This window comes from Onthophagus taurus, chromosome 10 (genome assembly GCF_036711975.1).
Source record: "Onthophagus taurus isolate NC chromosome 10, IU_Otau_3.0, whole genome shotgun sequence".
NCBI lineage: Eukaryota > Metazoa > Arthropoda > Insecta > Coleoptera > Scarabaeidae > Onthophagus > Onthophagus taurus.
Genome location: NC_091975.1, coordinates 2,408,426 through 2,425,252, shown reverse-complemented (window position 1 = coordinate 2,425,252; position 16,827 = coordinate 2,408,426). Strand labels below are relative to the sequence as shown.

The following is a 16,827-nucleotide window of genomic DNA, read 5'->3' as shown; positions in this document are numbered from 1 at the left end:
TACCAAAAAAAACCTTAAAAAAGATAAAAAGTTCACGGTACCACGGCTTTCGGGTTGCTACCCTGGATCGTTGCTACCCTTTGATCGACCGCATTTCCTTGATTTAGAAAAATGAACAATTCTTTATGATCCAACTCATATTTATGATCATCTAGGATTCTTAGTTCTTAGTAATTATCTACGTCTCGAACTATGCAATACAGTTTCGGTATCTTCTTCGGTATAATTTCCAGTATTTTCCTTGATTTTGGACCTAGTATCTTAATATAAGATAAATTGGGTTAAATTTTAAAATTATTACGATTTAATCTAATTTATCTTAGTCCCATTGTTAATAATAACGAAGATACAGTTTCCGGACATTAATGTTAGAGTAATATATATATGTATATATTATATATATATAATTAATTAATGTGGCGTAAATTTCCGAGAAAATGGCTCTTCTCGGATTTTACAAAAAAATGTCATGACAAAGTCAACAAAAAGAACTTTCAAAGTACTCTAAAAGCGGGAGTTAATTGGAACTTCTTTTAATGGAAATAGTTTCGAAAACAATTTTTAATAAACAAAAAAATTAATTTTGTATCTTTACACATTTTGAACAGTTTAAGTAGACTTTGTAAAAAAAGCTTTTATGTATTGTCATACATTTTTAAACGAATTTCCAATTCTGTGATTCTACAACAATAAACGATTTATAAATTGTGTTAATAATTCGTAAAAACAATGTTGTTGAATTAAAAATATTGCACAAATCTCCTCTTTGATTAGGACAAAATAATGAACTCATGTCGAATACATGCGTATAAAAACTTGTTGATGTATGCGATAAGCGGTTTTTCAATTCAATATCGTTGCTGATAAATCTAGATAGATCCATATATAAATTAAAATAAAACCCTATTTAAATGAACCTTTTTGAAATTGTATATTCAAACTAAATTATTTCAAAATATATTTACAGTAATCACCCAAGCGAACAAAATAAAATTATATTCAAATTTGAATTTTTTGTTAATTAAAATATAGTAGTATTTTACTATGAAATTGAAATTACATTTAATTTCCATAATCCGGTGGAGAAAATTTTGTACACACTCATAATATTAATAATAAATGAGCGGTGCTTTATTATTAATTTAAAATTCATTTTGAAGATTTAATTTGAAATAAATATCTTCCTGTTAAACAATAATTTAGCCGATTTAATACAATGTTAATGAACACAAATTAAGTAATGAAAAATTATTTAATATATAAAAATTGGTTAAGTTTGTTTCATTCCTTGAGCTTAATTAAAATGCAAATTGGTACTAATTTTCCATAAATATTCATATCAGTTTTCTGCAAGATGAATTGAGACGAGCTTGTATTTAAAACAAGACTCTACTTCAAATTCAATAAAAAGTTTTTAAAACTCATTATTTATAAATAAAAATCATAGTTCTCGATTCTCGTTTAAGAGTGATTTTAACTACTCTGCAACAAAAATGAAAAAAAATTATTTCCATCTTTATGAAAGCACAGAAATAAGAAAGCTCCTTCAACATAAAAAAGGAAATACGTTTTTCTTCTAATTTAATTGTGACCAAAAGGAAGTCGTAAAACTCACAGTCGTTTCTTTTTCCATTCACTGCACACATTATCTTTATTTTTCTTTCTTATTTTCATCTCCACTCATAAATCATTATTTAAATTACACTCCCCCATCACTTTTTATTTGTAAAACCCACTTTTAAGGCACAAAGCGTAACCTTCCTAAACCGAAATCGATAATTACCTGACATAAATTGCTATTTATTGGTGGACCTATTTAGAATATTAATTTATTAAGAATTATTAAGAAAACGAACCTTTGTTTTCTAATTTGGTGTATTTACCAATATTTGAAGCAAATCTTTCAGATGTTAAAATTTTTAATTGAAACGTTTCATTTAAAATGTTTGCTGTACCATACATTTTAAAAAGTTATGTTATAAATGAAACAACATTTTTTCTACTAACGCGTGTGCTTTTAAACTGAAATATAAAATTATTCATGCGAACGACTATATAAAGGGGTATCCTGTTAACGTACTTTGTGCGTCCAACTTCTCTAAATACCTTCTGTTAGATGGATACTATAAACCACATTGTACTCATTGCAAAATTGTTCATGAAAACGTTATCATAGTGTTGGTCAAACGCGTTTGAGAGAAGTTTTAAAGCCTATTCGAAATGTACGATACGTGCTGTTGAATAGAATTCGAAACGAAATCGACGGAACTCTAGTAGGGAACAATATCCCATGCGATTTGTAGAGAAGCGAAACAAATGGAATGAAAATTAATTTTTTTTTCTCACTATTACGTACCACGAAACAATTTTTAAATGTTTTCAAATAAACAATTAATTCATTGAGACACTTTAAGATGCTCAATTAAGATGGACCTAAATTTCTTCACTTTTTCTTTGTCTTTCTCAAACTTAAGCATAATGTTAAAGTGAATAAAGTGAAAAAGGGTAGTTAAGAAGTATCAAACACTGTATCAAGGGATGTTGGAGCGATGTTGAGGAGAGACAATAATGAAATTAAGAGATATCAGGAGATGGAAACCGATAAATAACAATAAAATGTATATCATAAATGCAGTTGTATGAAAATCGCTCTGTAACTTAGGAATCTAAACTTAAATGCATGGGTATAACAAAACAATCTCGGATGGCTAAAGTATCATGTACTCCAAGGAACGTGAGGCGTGCTTTAGAAGGCGAAAAGATACACGGGGAGAGACGTAATCTTTGGATACGTTGCCGAAACGCCTCTGCATAGATGAACTCTGGAGGCATATGGTATATTGCTCTGGGAATTAATTAACTTATTCTCATTAAAAAAAATTGTGATACTAGTATTAATTTTTTAATTTTCATGCATTACCTTTGGTAGAGCGATTCCCTCTGAGAATATTTTATTACAATTTTAATACATGGAGGAATATGTACACGATAAAATTCTTGTCGACAAGGATCTATTTAAATTTCTTTTGATAGAAGCATGCAAATTGAAATCAAAAAACGACTTTGTATACAATCAACCCTTGTACGACATTTCTTGAAACGCAAGCAATCATAAATTCAAATAAAATTAAGCTACTTTTACTTCGTTTAAATCGCCGATCTTTTTTTATTAATACCATCATAGATTGATGGTAACAAAGTGATTAATTAAATGAAATGGTAATTAATTTTCTCAAAGTAACTTGGAACTTATTTTTACATCGTTTCATTTCTGCTCCTTTATTTCAACGTTTCATTCACCGAAACCGCACTGTGAATAATTATTAAACGAGTTAATTGAAAGCTTTCGCTCATTAAGGAAATCCTGGAAAAAATTCTTATATGAATAACTTCAAAGACTTTTAATGGTTTTAATTATTCGGCATTCTTTGAAGAAAATTATTAATCTCGTTCATGCTTTGACTTTATTAGACTTTAGAGGATATCAAATGAATGTTTTTTCTTTAATTTACTTTAGAGTTTTGCTTCGTTCGAAAACACAATATAATTTAATTGTAATTTATTTTCTAGTAAAATTAATACTGATGTACAATTCAAATATGAATACAATTTGTGAGTAGAATAAATGTATTCAGAAACTCTTCAGAAACATTCAAACAGCCTCTATAAGTAATTTAGTGAAAACGTTCGAGTTTAAATTGCAATATTGTCCCTTTGAATGAGTTTGTTGTTGGAAATTTTTATTAACTCGGATAAAGAGCTTTTTTATATACGGTAAGTTAGTTCCCAAAATTCCAAATTTTTGTATAAATGGTACTCAAAACATAACGTTGTTAACCTGTTTTCACAACCTTTTGGTTATACATAAAGTACGCGTGTGGTTCAAACAACCACATTCGCGCTAACCCCTAAATTATGTTGTAGCGTTTCAAATCAATTCAAAAGCGAACACTAAACCGCTACACGACAGAAATCGTCTACGCGTAGCATGCTGCATACAGTTAAAACTAAATCCAACTTTTACCATTCCAATTACAAATACATGTAGCCAAATACTAAAAATAGATGTAAAATTTGCTTCAAATCCTTGATTAAACTATAAATTTCCAATTTAATCCATTTATAGCGGTCATCACAATCGAGGAATGCTGTTACAAACTAAAATTTTAAGAATGTAAATCATCTGTTCGACTAGAGAAAATGAGAAAAATCCAGTCTTACAAAACACGTATTACTGCAGATTTTGTTAATGATGGAATTACATTCAAATCAACGTTGAGTGATTTTGTATCAATTGGACAATAAACACCGATGTTATTAGCGTAAATTAATCAACTTCGTAATTAGTTAATTACTTATCCTACAGTGATCATCCAAAAATAGAAAGCAATATCGATAGCGCCAAGTGATCAAGATCAGTACAGATTAATTAGTGTCCGTAACTAAGTTGAAAAAGTGCGTGAGTGAAAAAAGCATGTGATTTGTACCGAAAATAAATTCATTTCCGTTAATTGGTGACTAGCATTATTTTGTAAATGAATTTAATTAATAACGAAGATATTCTCACCATATGCTAGGAAAGTTTTATAATTGAACTACAATTCAACTAAAAAAACTCAAACCATCCTTTGGGTAGAGTATTGAATTAGATCCAAATCTGTAAAATATAGTACTTGTATGAATTAAAGGTGACAAAAAGTGAAATCGACTTTACCTGCTAGCACAATTATTCATCTCATTGAATTAAGTAAGTTTCACTACAAAACTTTAGAAGTTGTTCTTCATTCTTGAAATTAAACGACGATCTCTTAGTTTGGATGTAACCGCAATAAATAATTCTACCTAGAAAATGCAAATATCGACTTAGTATACCTGTAATTCTACAAAATTAATTATTACGTTTATATTTTAACAACTGCTCTCCCTCTTCAAAGAATTAACATGTAAAAAAATAAATGTTCAGAGCAGAATAACAGAACTTATTAATTTTTCATGTCGAGTGCAGTTAAATAACAAAAAAAACTTATTAGGAGTGTGCTTTAGTTAGAACAGGTTATGAGAACCAACGAGAATGTGTAGTGTAAAAAATTAAAAAAGTAACTTTATACGTAAAAAATTACATATCATACAATTTGTGCCACCATTCTACTAAAAAGAGAAAATACTTTAGGTTACCATACCTAAAAATAAAGCAAAAATAAGAAATACATAAATAAAGACTTATTTTGCAAAAAAACTTTATCGCTCACAAAAGAACTACATAAAATATACATTTACATTTTTTAACAAGTAACTATAGAATCAGCATCGTCACTTTTACGTTTCAAAATACAAATCCCATCCAATACCGGTGACAACTGTTCAAATTGGCAAGTCGCCAATTCGGCTCTTTCGCCGCTTGCTAATAAAACCGGGGTTGAATGCGTGTGAATCCCAGCTATCGTCTTGGGATTTCCTGCTTTTCCCACAACGTCAACGGCCTGGCCGACTCGAACCGGAACGGAAACCGCATGTAAATTCTCATCAAGCGTCAACAACCACCTAGGTTGAATAGCTATGGCCAAAGCATATAACAAAAAATGATTTCGCCCCAAAATCAACGCGTGCGGATCGATTAGAGCGACCAACGGAATCAAAATACCCGCCAAAGAAGCTAAATCAACTAATTGACGGTCGGTATGCCACGGGCTTAAAGTCATCGTTCCCTTCCCCATATGTGTTAAGCCTTGGGCTATACGCACCATAAATAATTCCGAGGGATTTTTCGCATGATAAACCGCTAATTGACGCAAATTCGAAGCTAATCGTGCGTTATTAGTTCCAGCGCCTACAATTCCCAGTGCGAATATAGCATTACAAGCCATTTTATCATCGGAATCATGTGAATATTTAGTTAATAGATCGATTACGTTTAAATCCGGTTTTGAAATTGAATTTAAAGCAACCGAAAGTGGCACAACTCTTCTCACCGAAGGGTCGCCATATCGACCCACACTACCAAGAACGCGATGACACATTTCCGAACCGACATCATCTCCGATTGCGACCGCTCCTATACCTAAAACCGTAATTGCTTGGGCGATACTAGGATCAAATTCGAGTTTTGATTTCTTTTTCTCTTTTCCTTTTGTTTCTTTATTACTATCATTAGACGAATATTGATCGTTGTTACATATTTTTTCACCGCAATTGTTTAAAAATTCTTGTATAACACAAACGTCTCCGCTTCCCGCGTAAGAACACATATGTAAAATTGTTTTAGAGGCCGAACAAAACGGTTCCGGGAATACTTGTAAAGCTTCAACGGACGTTTCAATACAATCTTTTCGTCCCATAAAACACATTCCTAGTCCTAAAACCCCTAGTAAACTATGCGGGGTTTTTAATTGATCAGTATCGCGCCAATCAACAAGTTTTGTTAAAATTGATTGAACAATTTCCGGATTACAAGTACCAATCGCGATTAAGCCGCAAGCAAGTGAGGCGATGGCGAATGACTCCGCGGTTTTTGCAGTTTCGATTGCAGGCACGAGTAAAGCAAGAACGTCAGCGCGATTCGTGGAAGTGTAAGCGAGACCTAAACCGAAAATTGAGGCGCTTCGCAAAGTGAGATTAGTGTCGTTTGCAAAATCGGCTAATAACGCTAAGGCTGGGTCGCAATCGTTGTGCACGCGACAGTTTACGATACCTAAAGCTAACAAAGCCCCGGCTTTAATCTGAAAAAGAAAGGTTTATGTTATAAAATTTTATATTGTTATTAGATTGCTACAAAGTAGTGTTTCACAAATTATGTGTAATAAGAGCCAGATATGTATAATACATAGACAATGAGGCGTATAATTAAACGCAAATACAAAAATTAAAACTCACCTGATCATCTTTGGAGTATAAATATTTGTCGATCGGTGTTAATCCTCCGTCAACATCCCAAAGATACAACATACCTAAAGCTGCGGTGGCGCTCATCATACCATGATCTTTGTTGCGGTAAATCCATCGATTACCATCATCCGTTGTTAATAGTTTGTCAACACCAAAACCGGCGTTTACGAAACCGTTAACGAAGGAAGCAGCCAAATTTTGCCGCGCGCTATCAATATTTTCAGCCGCCGCCGATGCGGTTAAAATGGACGGGCGCAATGGGGACGGTGACGGTTCCAACCACGTTTTGTAAACGTCTTCCGGCGATTTTGGTTCCATTACGTCCAATTCACGCGTTAAATTTTGGAATTGGGCGCTCAAATGGGTGTTATTTAAAATGTTTGTTAAGTCGTCTTTATCAGGACTTGATAAATCTGATAGATCGACTGAAAATAATTGGCGGGCAGCTATAAATGCTAGTTGCTTTAATACGACACTAAAAATAAAAAATAAATTTGCCTATTATTATAACATACTTAATTAGATCTACTTATTAAACTCATCAAGAAGTTAGAGTCTTAATAAACATTATTTATAGAGTCATTTCAAGACATAAATGAGTTATATACAAAACATTAGCTTAATTAACAAAAAATGTTGTCTTATTTAAAGCAGAAATTTGTTAATAAAAATTGTTATTCAAATTAGAGATCTTATTAATCATTAAGAAGAGGTTGTAAATAGTTAGTGTCATTTAAAGCTTACAGCAGATTTAATTGATTCTTTATTCATGTCTTTGTTATTCATGCGCTTAAAAATAACATAACACTTAAAAATATACACTGTGTTTATTAATTATAGTACCCTACGTCATCATTGCAAGTATGCAATACTGTGATATTGGTTGCATACTTGCAATGATGACGTCGGGTACGATAATTAATTAACACACTGTACCTTCGCAATTTATATTGAGTAGTTAAGGAATTTTATACGTTATTAACAATTAATGTATCTATTAAGTCCTACAAGTTTCTATCCAAACAATCTAAATCCTTTGATTTAGATCATTTGATTGATTAGATGATCCTTTGACTGCATCTAAATTAATAAACAATTTCAACATCTGTACAACAAACAAACAAAAATTGAAGTTGCCCAAGAAGATAACTTATCTTCATGGAAAAGGAAGTGTTTTGCCAAAATTAAAAATTTAAAAAAGAAAGTAATTATTGTTGCCAATCAAATCTGAACACATTTCTTTGCAAAATGTTGCGAATTTCCTCTCTAAAACAAAAATTAAATAATTTTAATCGTTATTTTGTATGTAGTATGAAGGCTTTTACTTCTAAAATCAGTATTAAATATATTAGATATTTCTTTTTGGAAAGCATTTTAATGAAAATAAGAAATAAAATTTACTTACGGATCTTTGCATTTTTGGAAAATCTCATTCGCCAAAGTTTTTTCATTCAGATTAATAGCAACAATTAAAGCCTTTGTATATTCTTCGAATCGAACATATTGATCGGCCACCAAACTCAATATTTTCTCCGATTCAATATCATCAACATATTTCGCACAAGATTTCAAATAAAGGCAAACTCTCGCATAGATACTTTTATCGATAAACGGCGGTAAATATTCTAATTTATCGATTTCCATTAACAAATCGCAAGCTTGAATTTCCGCGTGATGCTCACAATTAAATTTAATGATGTCCTTTACTAAATTTTCGATTGTTTCATCTAACATTCGTGATGAATATGTCTCCGGGACAATTTCAATTTCTAATTGTCTTATATACTCGTGACCCCAATCGCCAATGTTACTCATCGTACCCAATAAACAATATTTTAAGCAATCGTTGGGTTTATTTAAACGATTTTCGGGATAAACTGGCCCCATTGATAAAACGGAAATAATATCAGCTAATTGTTTCTTAACTGGGCCATCTTTCATTCTTTCAAAACCAGCTATTAATTGGTGGTAATATGAAGCTAAATATTTTAAAGGTTTCGGAACGGACGTCATACTCGTAGTTGAAGTTCTTATCATAAATTTTAACATTTCCAGAGAAGGTGGAATCAATTTTGGATCGGAACCCTTTGATTTATCATAAAAAGTATTATTTTATGTTTTAAAATGATAAGTATGTAAGGAGAGATTGTGCGCATGCGCATTAAAACTTACCAAAATCCGATCCACAAGTAATTTCAATTCATCTTGTAATTCCCGATCTTCTTCCGACTAAATTTATTACAAAGTTAATTAACAAAGAATTATTTATTAATTAAAACTCACCATTTCTTTAGATTTTGTGTCCACCTCAATCGTTGCTGTAGTAGCCATTATTAATTTGTCGAAAATGAAACTTCACCAAGAATGATTTGCAAGATTAAAAAAACAATACTTCAAATAAACTTGGTTCACTAAATCGTTGGGGTATTCATGAGATCCACTTATAAAGGAAAGAAATGATAAATATTCTCATTTAAAGTCTTTGAAAATACTCACTTTGACAGTTTATTCTATGTTTGAAATGAGCAAATGTTTTTTTTTGATACTTTCTAGTTATAAAAGGTTTACCAACATGAAAAAAAATTAAGTTACCGCAATCTATGATTATTTTTTAACGTTTTTAAGAGATTATTAATTTTTATATTTTATTAATAATTATGTCTTTATTGAATAGTAAGTTTCTTTTAACCAAAAATATAAATTATGAAATTTTTTTTTGATTCTTTTTATAAGTAGAATGGTGAATGAGTCAAAATAAATCCTCTTATAACATGAATTTTGTAAATAATTTCTTTTTTTGTTATTTTAATAATGGATAAAATGGTATTGTTAATTTTTACTTTAATGTAATTAATTAACCGTAATCTTTAATATTTCTTGATTTGACACATTCCTTTGTTTGCCTTTGTTGTTGTTTACATAACCTCAAAATTAATTTGATATAATTTTTTAACAATAAATCAGGAATAATTTAAATGAAACAAATAATTTAAAGTCGTATCTAATTTTTCATTTATTTTAGGAATAAGGATATACTGTTAACTTGATCCGAACTTATACGATTTTATGTTTTTTATATCTTCAAGAGTAATTTTTTTAATGGTTATAAATCTAAATTATGTATGGTAATATCCAAAGAACCAAACATGACAAGTTCCTGCTGCAAACTACAAGTTGAAGACTATAATAGAACAAGTTATGCATGTTATATATCTAACGAAGTTACAAACTATCTAGATCTATGTAAGGAAACACCGGTACAAGTTACAAGAGCGACCAAAGTGGCAGACTGTTTAAGAGACACTATAAAGTATATATATAAGAAAATATATAAAACCATGGTACAGCCCATACTAACATATGGTACCTAGACGACGGCAGAAACAGGATGAGAGGATAAAAAAGAAAGGCTTAACGGTCTAGTCGAGGGTTTTATGTACTGAGTCTTTTTCTTTGAACATTAGCACACCAATATATTAAATTTTTAATCTACTTATAATCTCGTTTATTTCTATTATCAAAATTGCAAATAGTTGTGATATTGTTCTTTTTTTAAGTTTGCAACAATTGGGTTGAGCAAATTTAGGTGCTATGACTCTTTGAGTACCCAAAATGTGTTGAAACAATGTATTGCCAATGAAACCTAAAATATACAAGATCCAATGCTCCTTCTGCTACACAAATGTCTTAATTAAATTAAAATAATAAATAATCGTATAAATACTGTCTTAAAATTGGCGCACACAAAAGAATTCTGTCAAGGTCCCTTTTTTAAAAAGAATTTTCAACAGAACCATTATAAAATAATTTAATTAAAATGATGAAATTTAAACTTTTGATTTCAAACCATTCAAAAAAAAAGTTATATTAATATTCCGAATATAAATCTCAATGCAACAAATTAAAATGTAAATTTATGATAATAAAAAGAACCTCAAGAATTTCGAAGTCGATATTAAATTAAAAAAATATTGGAAAACAGGTCCGACCTCGAGTTCTCCTTAATAAGAGTGGTTTAAAGGATATTGAACGAGGTTTGCTTTTGCTTAAGTTTATGGTTCAACCCAACCAAAGAGTGAAATTGTCAAAGGAAAGGTGTGCAGAGAAACCGAGAGCTGTGCAGAAAGACATTCGTGCGAAATCCGAACCAAGTTTAAATCACGTTTTGTGGTCAACACGTGCACTTCTTAAGAAAACTATTAAAAAGAAAATAATTATAAAACAATTTCATTACAAATTTTGAATTAAAATGTCTGTTGAAGTAATATCTATGGTGTTTTTTATAATTTTTTCTTTAAACGGTAAGTGATTATTCAATTTATATTAATCAATTTCAAAAAATTATTTTTTACATCTTGTAACTTTTGTTTTTAATTATCGTTAATTATTATCGCTTCGATATCTTCCTGTAATTCGTGTTAAAATGTTTTCTTTTTTTGTTATCCAAAGAATTAGAAAGGTAAATGAAGATTCTTAACCCACCTAGAGTTTTAAGCGTAGCTAGATGGAGGAATCGAAGAGGTCGCATTCAGCATGACATTTCTTCTTATTGAGATTGCAAAATTGCAAAGAACAATTTCGTGCTTTCTCGGTTTCTTCATGAATAATGTTAAAATGTTGCAACCGACAACTGATAAAAACCAACAAAAATTACTTCAAAATGTATTAAGTTTTAAAGAAATCTTGACCTTAATTAAGGTTATTTTCTTATATAATTTTTTGTTCACATTTTAAAACTTTTACTTTTAAGGTGTTATGTAATAAAAACGATTTTTACTAGAAACTTTCTTAAAAAGTTATGCTTCCTTTGGAATGCGTCAATATAAAGTTACTTTTTTTTGTTAATTTGCAGGAATCAACGGCCAAAATAGTAATAATTGTCCAGATCGAACCGGATATTTTCCTGATCCCTTTCAATGCGACCTTTATTACATTTGTTCGAAAGGAATTGCAGAAGTGAAGCTTTGTCCCGATGGTTTAGTATTTGATGATAGTGATCCGAATAAAGAACGATGTGATATTCCTGCTAATATTGATTGTGGAGATCGTACAGCGTTACGTAAGCTAAAAGTTTTTCCTCTTCTTCTCTTTGAAACCTTTTCAAAACCTGCCATAGCCTCCCTTTCACTAATTAAGTTGTTTCAAAATACGCCTCATTTAGGTATTAAATTGAAAACAGTAACAAGTTACTTAGGTATTTCACTTAAATTTCATTATAGACAAAAAACTAGATACGGCTGATTAGATAAATGCAAGAAAAGGAGTCAGGATTGGATACTACTATGAGAAGACAAGATTATGCTTGCAAAAGACTAAATGTTGTTTGCAAAAGACTGGATATTGATGACAGAAGACTACATATTGGTGGCAAAGACTAGATATTGATGGTAAAAGACTAGATATTGCTGACAGAAGAGTAGATATTGTTGGCGGGAGACTATATACTGATTGCGAAAGTCTTTCAGATGATATTATTCATATAACTTGATACAGAATCGTTTTCCTAATTTCTTTCATCCAGTATTTTTTATCTGATTCGAATTACCTTTAAGTGTACTTAAGTGTATTATATTAATGAAAAGCATGAACCTTTAGAAACTTAAACCTCCTTTTTATATAAAAATTTTCTCATTTTACTTTATTATATTTTCAAACCTTACAAATTTTTGCAGAAGAGGCCAAATCAAGTAAAGGATGTCCAAGAGCGAACGGTTATTATCGTCACACGGATCCATTAGCTTGCAACAAATTCTTCAACTGTGTAGAAGGAACTCCAGTGGAATTAACCTGCCCCCCTGGGCTGATTTATGACGATATAGCAAGTACTTGTGCTTGGTTATCCGATACGAATAGAAAAGATTGTAGTAAATCAAAGAAAGGTTAAATTAGCTTTAAGTGAAGACGAAATTCTTTTAAAATTGATTTTGTTTTTGCAGATTCCTTAGATGATGGGTTTACTTGCCCAGATGAGGAAATTCAAGGCCCAGATGGAAGAAAACTTCCACATCCCACTTTTCCACATCCAGACGATTGCCAGAAATTTTATATTTGCCGAAATGGGTTAATGCCCCAAAGAGGGTCTTGTTCCGGGGGGAAAGTTTATAATGAGGAGAGATATACTTGTGATGAACCAGAAAATGTCCCTGGATGGTAAAATTATTTGCTTAATTTGTTTAATAAATAATTTTTTTTTCTTTTTAGTGAAAATTATTACAAAGGAAAGAAAAATTAAGGTTGTAAGGTAAATTAAGGTAAAGCCATAATTTAAAATATTTATATATTCGATGGATAATTTTAAGTTTTATATGGAAAATTAACTTTGTATTTTAATAAGATTTAATAAATAAGATTTTGATTTCTAAACTAGATCAAAAAAAAATTAGAACCCAATCGTATTCTTATACAATGGATTTCTGCAATATTACAACCAAATCTGGAGCAGTGAAAGTATTAAACGAAGTGTGTGACATAATTTAGCACACACAGAAAACGCAAAATGTGTAATTTACCTTTGTTACCTTATCTAGAATTAAATCTAATACAAGAACAAAGAGAAATTTTTTGTATCCCGCAAAAACGATTTCATTCAAATCGACAGATAAACTTTCTAATCCATTAAAAAATCTTCACCCACTACAAATCGAAAAGAAGAAACATTTTCTCTTTGATGACACGTGTAGAAATTATTTGAACAAGTTTATGCAGATTTTTTTAAAGTTAGGCAGCCAAATAAACACCTTAATATGAAAATAACAAGAAATTATCACAAATAATGAGCCATGAAATCGATTCTTAAATAATTCTCGTTATGAAACCAAAAAATTATTTTTTTATCGATTATTCCCATCAAGGATATTTCTTAATGATATATTACATCATTTTATGAGAAAAAGGAGATCAAAAACAATTAAAATTACACAACATAATTGAAGGAGGAATTTTTTGCAAAAGACCACACCTATGATAAAATTTTTGGAGTTAAAGCCACGAACTATGAGAAACACGGTGAAGGGTAAACAGTAGAACACACTTCTGTGTAGAAAGTCTTGCGTTGTGGGTCGACATCGTTCAGTCTGGAAGTAAGACCAACACAATGATAACCTCGAGTTTTGTGTTTTTCCTCGTGTTGTCAATAGGTAAGAAAAAATAAATCAAAAAATACTTAGAAATAAAATAACTCCAAAAAGATAATTAAAAAAAAATTGGTTAAACACAATTTTTACATTTTCACATGTAACTGTGTTATAAGGTGAACGTACGGTATTTAAACTTTTTTTTTCTACTACGTCTTGTCTTTTTAAACGTTAAATAAGAAGTAATCGTTCCATATGTGCGGTCCAACGAAGTTTTAAAAAAACGTATTCGAATCGAAAGTCGTTTTGGTTGCATGAAACTCGTTCTAAATGCTTAAGTAAGGTAATTCTTTTTTCTATTGTGCTAATCGTAATCAATTTTTAAGTCAATCTTAGAAAGTGTCGTAAAATTGTCTTGGAAGTTATTTTTGTGCGAAGAAAATCTTTCCTCGCCTCATTGCATATCGGGTAACATGATATTGAAAGTTGTCGATTACTAGTAATAACGAGTTTGAAACCTTGAAAATAGGTTTAAGATCTAAATCTTAATGCTTTGTTTTATAAATTTGTTTAAATTCAATAATTTTTAACTAATTGTCGATGCGTTGGATACTAAAATTAGTGCAATTTGATTTATACTCACCAATAATACCAAGATTAACTCTTCAAATAATTCTTATTTACTCAAAATACTCTCAATGACTTAAAATTGGTGTTATTAAATTGAACGTGTTAATATTTGGATTTGGAATGTCTACTGATTAATTCAGGCCAAGTACTCTCAGTATATCTTGAAAAAGAGATCTGTCAAGTATCCATTCGAGTCGTATTGAAATAGTAGAGATGGTGTTCAATCTGAAACAAATAAATGTTACCTAAGTTGTACCAAATTTTGTATTGATACTTCCCACAAACTTGATTAGTCATAGTTTGCCTGATCCCTTGATTCCAGGATTTATTTCGTCTACCTCTTCTTCTTTTATGCAATCTTGATACCTTACATACTCTTCTGGAAAAGTTAATTTCCATCGTTTCCAGTTATATGCTGCGTTTCCATTCCCACCCAACTAAATCGGTAATTGGTACAAGTAATTCCGTTACCAACAATCAATAAATAATTAACGTTGTCAAGAAATTACTTAATACTTCTTGTATATTATATTTAATTAATTTTATTATTAATTAGCACAAGCTGGTGTTTTGGTACAAGATGCACCAAGTTGTCCTGAACAACACGGAGTTCAAGCTTACGCCCATCCAGAATCTTGTAACTTATTCTTCTTGTGTACCAACGGGACCTTAACGGTTGAACATTGCGAAAATGGATTGTTGTTCGATGGTAAAGGAGCAGTTCATCACCATTGTAATTATCACTGGGCTGTTGACTGTGGACATCGTAAAGCGGACTGTAAAAAAGATTATTTAATTTTTTTAAATAAATTTTTTGATTAAACCAAATTTTAGTAACCCCAATAAGTAGTCATGGATGTGAATATCAATTTGGTTTATACCCATATTCCGCCGAATGTTCAACCCATTACATTAAATGCACCTTTGGTGATCCAATTCCCCAAGAATGCGAACCAGGATTAGTTTACGACGAGAAAATTCATGGATGTAATTGGCCCGATTTACTTCTTGAACAGTGTAATCCAGAAGGTAATTTTTAATATTCTTTGATGTTTTTGTACTGATTTCTTTATATTTTAAGCCGTTATTGGTTTTAAATGTCCAACGAAAATCCCCAACAACAGTGTAGCAGCGAAATTTTGGCCTTACCCAAGATTTGCAGTACCGGGAGATTGCAATCGTTTGATTACTTGTGTTAATGGACATCCTCGTTTGATCGCTTGCGGTAAAGGAAAAGCTTTCGATCCGGCTACTTTAACTTGCGAAGATGACGATTTGGTGGCTCACTGTGGAGGACGTTAATTACTCGAAATTTGAAAAGAAATTATAAAGAAATCTTGGTTTAAATAAAAAAAAATTAAAATTAAAAATTTTTTCGCAAATTTTAAGTTGAATTTTGCCGAAATAGTTTTGCCATTTTTTTATTGATATTGTTTGTCGGAATTGTTTATGTATTTGTATCATATTTGTATTTTTTTTTTTGTAAATAATTGTAAATGGTTGAAATCAATAAAAATAAGGTTCGAATTGATTTGTGTATTATATAAATCAAATTGTGGATACTTCCCACAACGGCTAATAACCTCGATTAGTCATAGTCTGAATAATCCCTTGATTCCAGGATGTATTTGGTTCACCTCTTTTTCTTTTATGTTAAGGTACATATCCAAAAGCTATCAGAAGACAAGATTATGCTTGCCGAAGACTAAATATTGATTTGAGAAGACTAGATACTACTAGCAGAAGACAAAATTAGCTTCCTTGTCTAATTTCTTCACTTGGGATATGTTCCAGTTTTGATACTTTGTATGCTCTTCTTGGAAAGTTCATTTCCATCGTTTCAAGCTATGAAAAGCAGGATCATAGTGATCAGCATTCCAGAATTGTTATCTTTTTGTATCATATTTGTATTTTTCTCTTGTTAATAACTGAAAATGTTTAAAATTAATAAAAATAAGGTTCAAATTGGTTTAGATTACAGATTTCTATAATATTTACAGATCTCTTCATGAGTTGGCTTATCTACAAAATAATTTTATTTTAACTCAGCTTTATTTATTATAATTATTGACTGCAAACTATCTTATTACTTTAACGTTTTCTTAGGAATAAACAAAAAGGTTTTTGAACAATTAAAATTAATGTTAATTTTTTTCTTTGCCATTTCGCTTTGTTTAGGAGTTTGTGTGATAAACATTGCATATAAGGTTCCTTTTTCCATCCTGATGATACATAGAAAACG

The 16,827-nt window shown here is 30.6% G+C and overlaps 3 protein-coding genes and 1 long non-coding RNA gene across 5 annotated transcripts; 3 read left to right on the top strand and 1 right to left on the bottom strand.

Moving 5' to 3' along the window:
- Window positions 1–4,896: 4,896 nt before the first annotated feature.
- LOC111428463 (26S proteasome non-ATPase regulatory subunit 2-like) lies at window positions 4,897–9,458 on the bottom strand. Of its 2 annotated transcripts, XM_023063980.2 has the most exons (7): window positions 9,379–9,458; window positions 9,166–9,322; window positions 9,055–9,111; window positions 8,288–8,967; window positions 6,871–7,357; window positions 5,278–6,716; window positions 4,897–5,180 (listed from the first exon to the last, which is right to left on the bottom strand). In XM_023063980.2, exons 2-6 carry the CDS (start codon window positions 9,211–9,213, stop codon window positions 5,283–5,285), a joined length of 2,706 nt encoding a protein of 901 aa, XP_022919748.2. In that variant the 5' UTR covers window positions 9,214–9,322; window positions 9,379–9,458; the 3' UTR covers window positions 4,897–5,180; window positions 5,278–5,282. The 2 variants fall into 2 exon arrangements, with proteins under 2 accessions (XP_022919748.2, XP_022919747.2); XM_023063979.2 differs by lacking the exon at window positions 4,897–5,180 and having other exon boundaries at window positions 5,221–6,716.
- A 163-nt stretch (window positions 9,459–9,621) lies between these two features.
- LOC139431570 (uncharacterized) lies at window positions 9,622–10,374 on the top strand. The gene is made up of 2 exons (XR_011641652.1): window positions 9,622–9,705; window positions 9,905–10,374. It is a non-coding gene; the product is annotated as an uncharacterized lncRNA (long non-coding RNA).
- Window positions 10,375–10,892: 518 nt separating this feature from the next.
- LOC111428581 (protein obstructor-E-like) lies at window positions 10,893–13,245 on the top strand. Its single transcript, XM_023064164.2, has 5 exons — window positions 10,893–11,183; window positions 11,735–11,941; window positions 12,555–12,761; window positions 12,819–13,032; window positions 13,084–13,245. Exons 1-5 carry the CDS (start codon window positions 11,132–11,134, stop codon window positions 13,112–13,114), a joined length of 711 nt encoding a protein of 236 aa, XP_022919932.2. The 5' UTR covers window positions 10,893–11,131; the 3' UTR covers window positions 13,115–13,245.
- A 611-nt stretch (window positions 13,246–13,856) lies between these two features.
- On the top strand, window positions 13,857–16,116 carry LOC111428582 (Peritrophin A). Its single transcript, XM_023064166.2, has 4 exons — window positions 13,857–14,018; window positions 15,142–15,363; window positions 15,420–15,614; window positions 15,667–16,116. The coding sequence occupies exons 1-4, from the start codon at window positions 13,976–13,978 to the stop codon at window positions 15,885–15,887; spliced, it is 681 nt and encodes a 226-aa protein (XP_022919934.2). The 5' UTR covers window positions 13,857–13,975; the 3' UTR covers window positions 15,888–16,116.
- The last annotated feature ends 711 nt before the right edge of the window (window positions 16,117–16,827 follow it).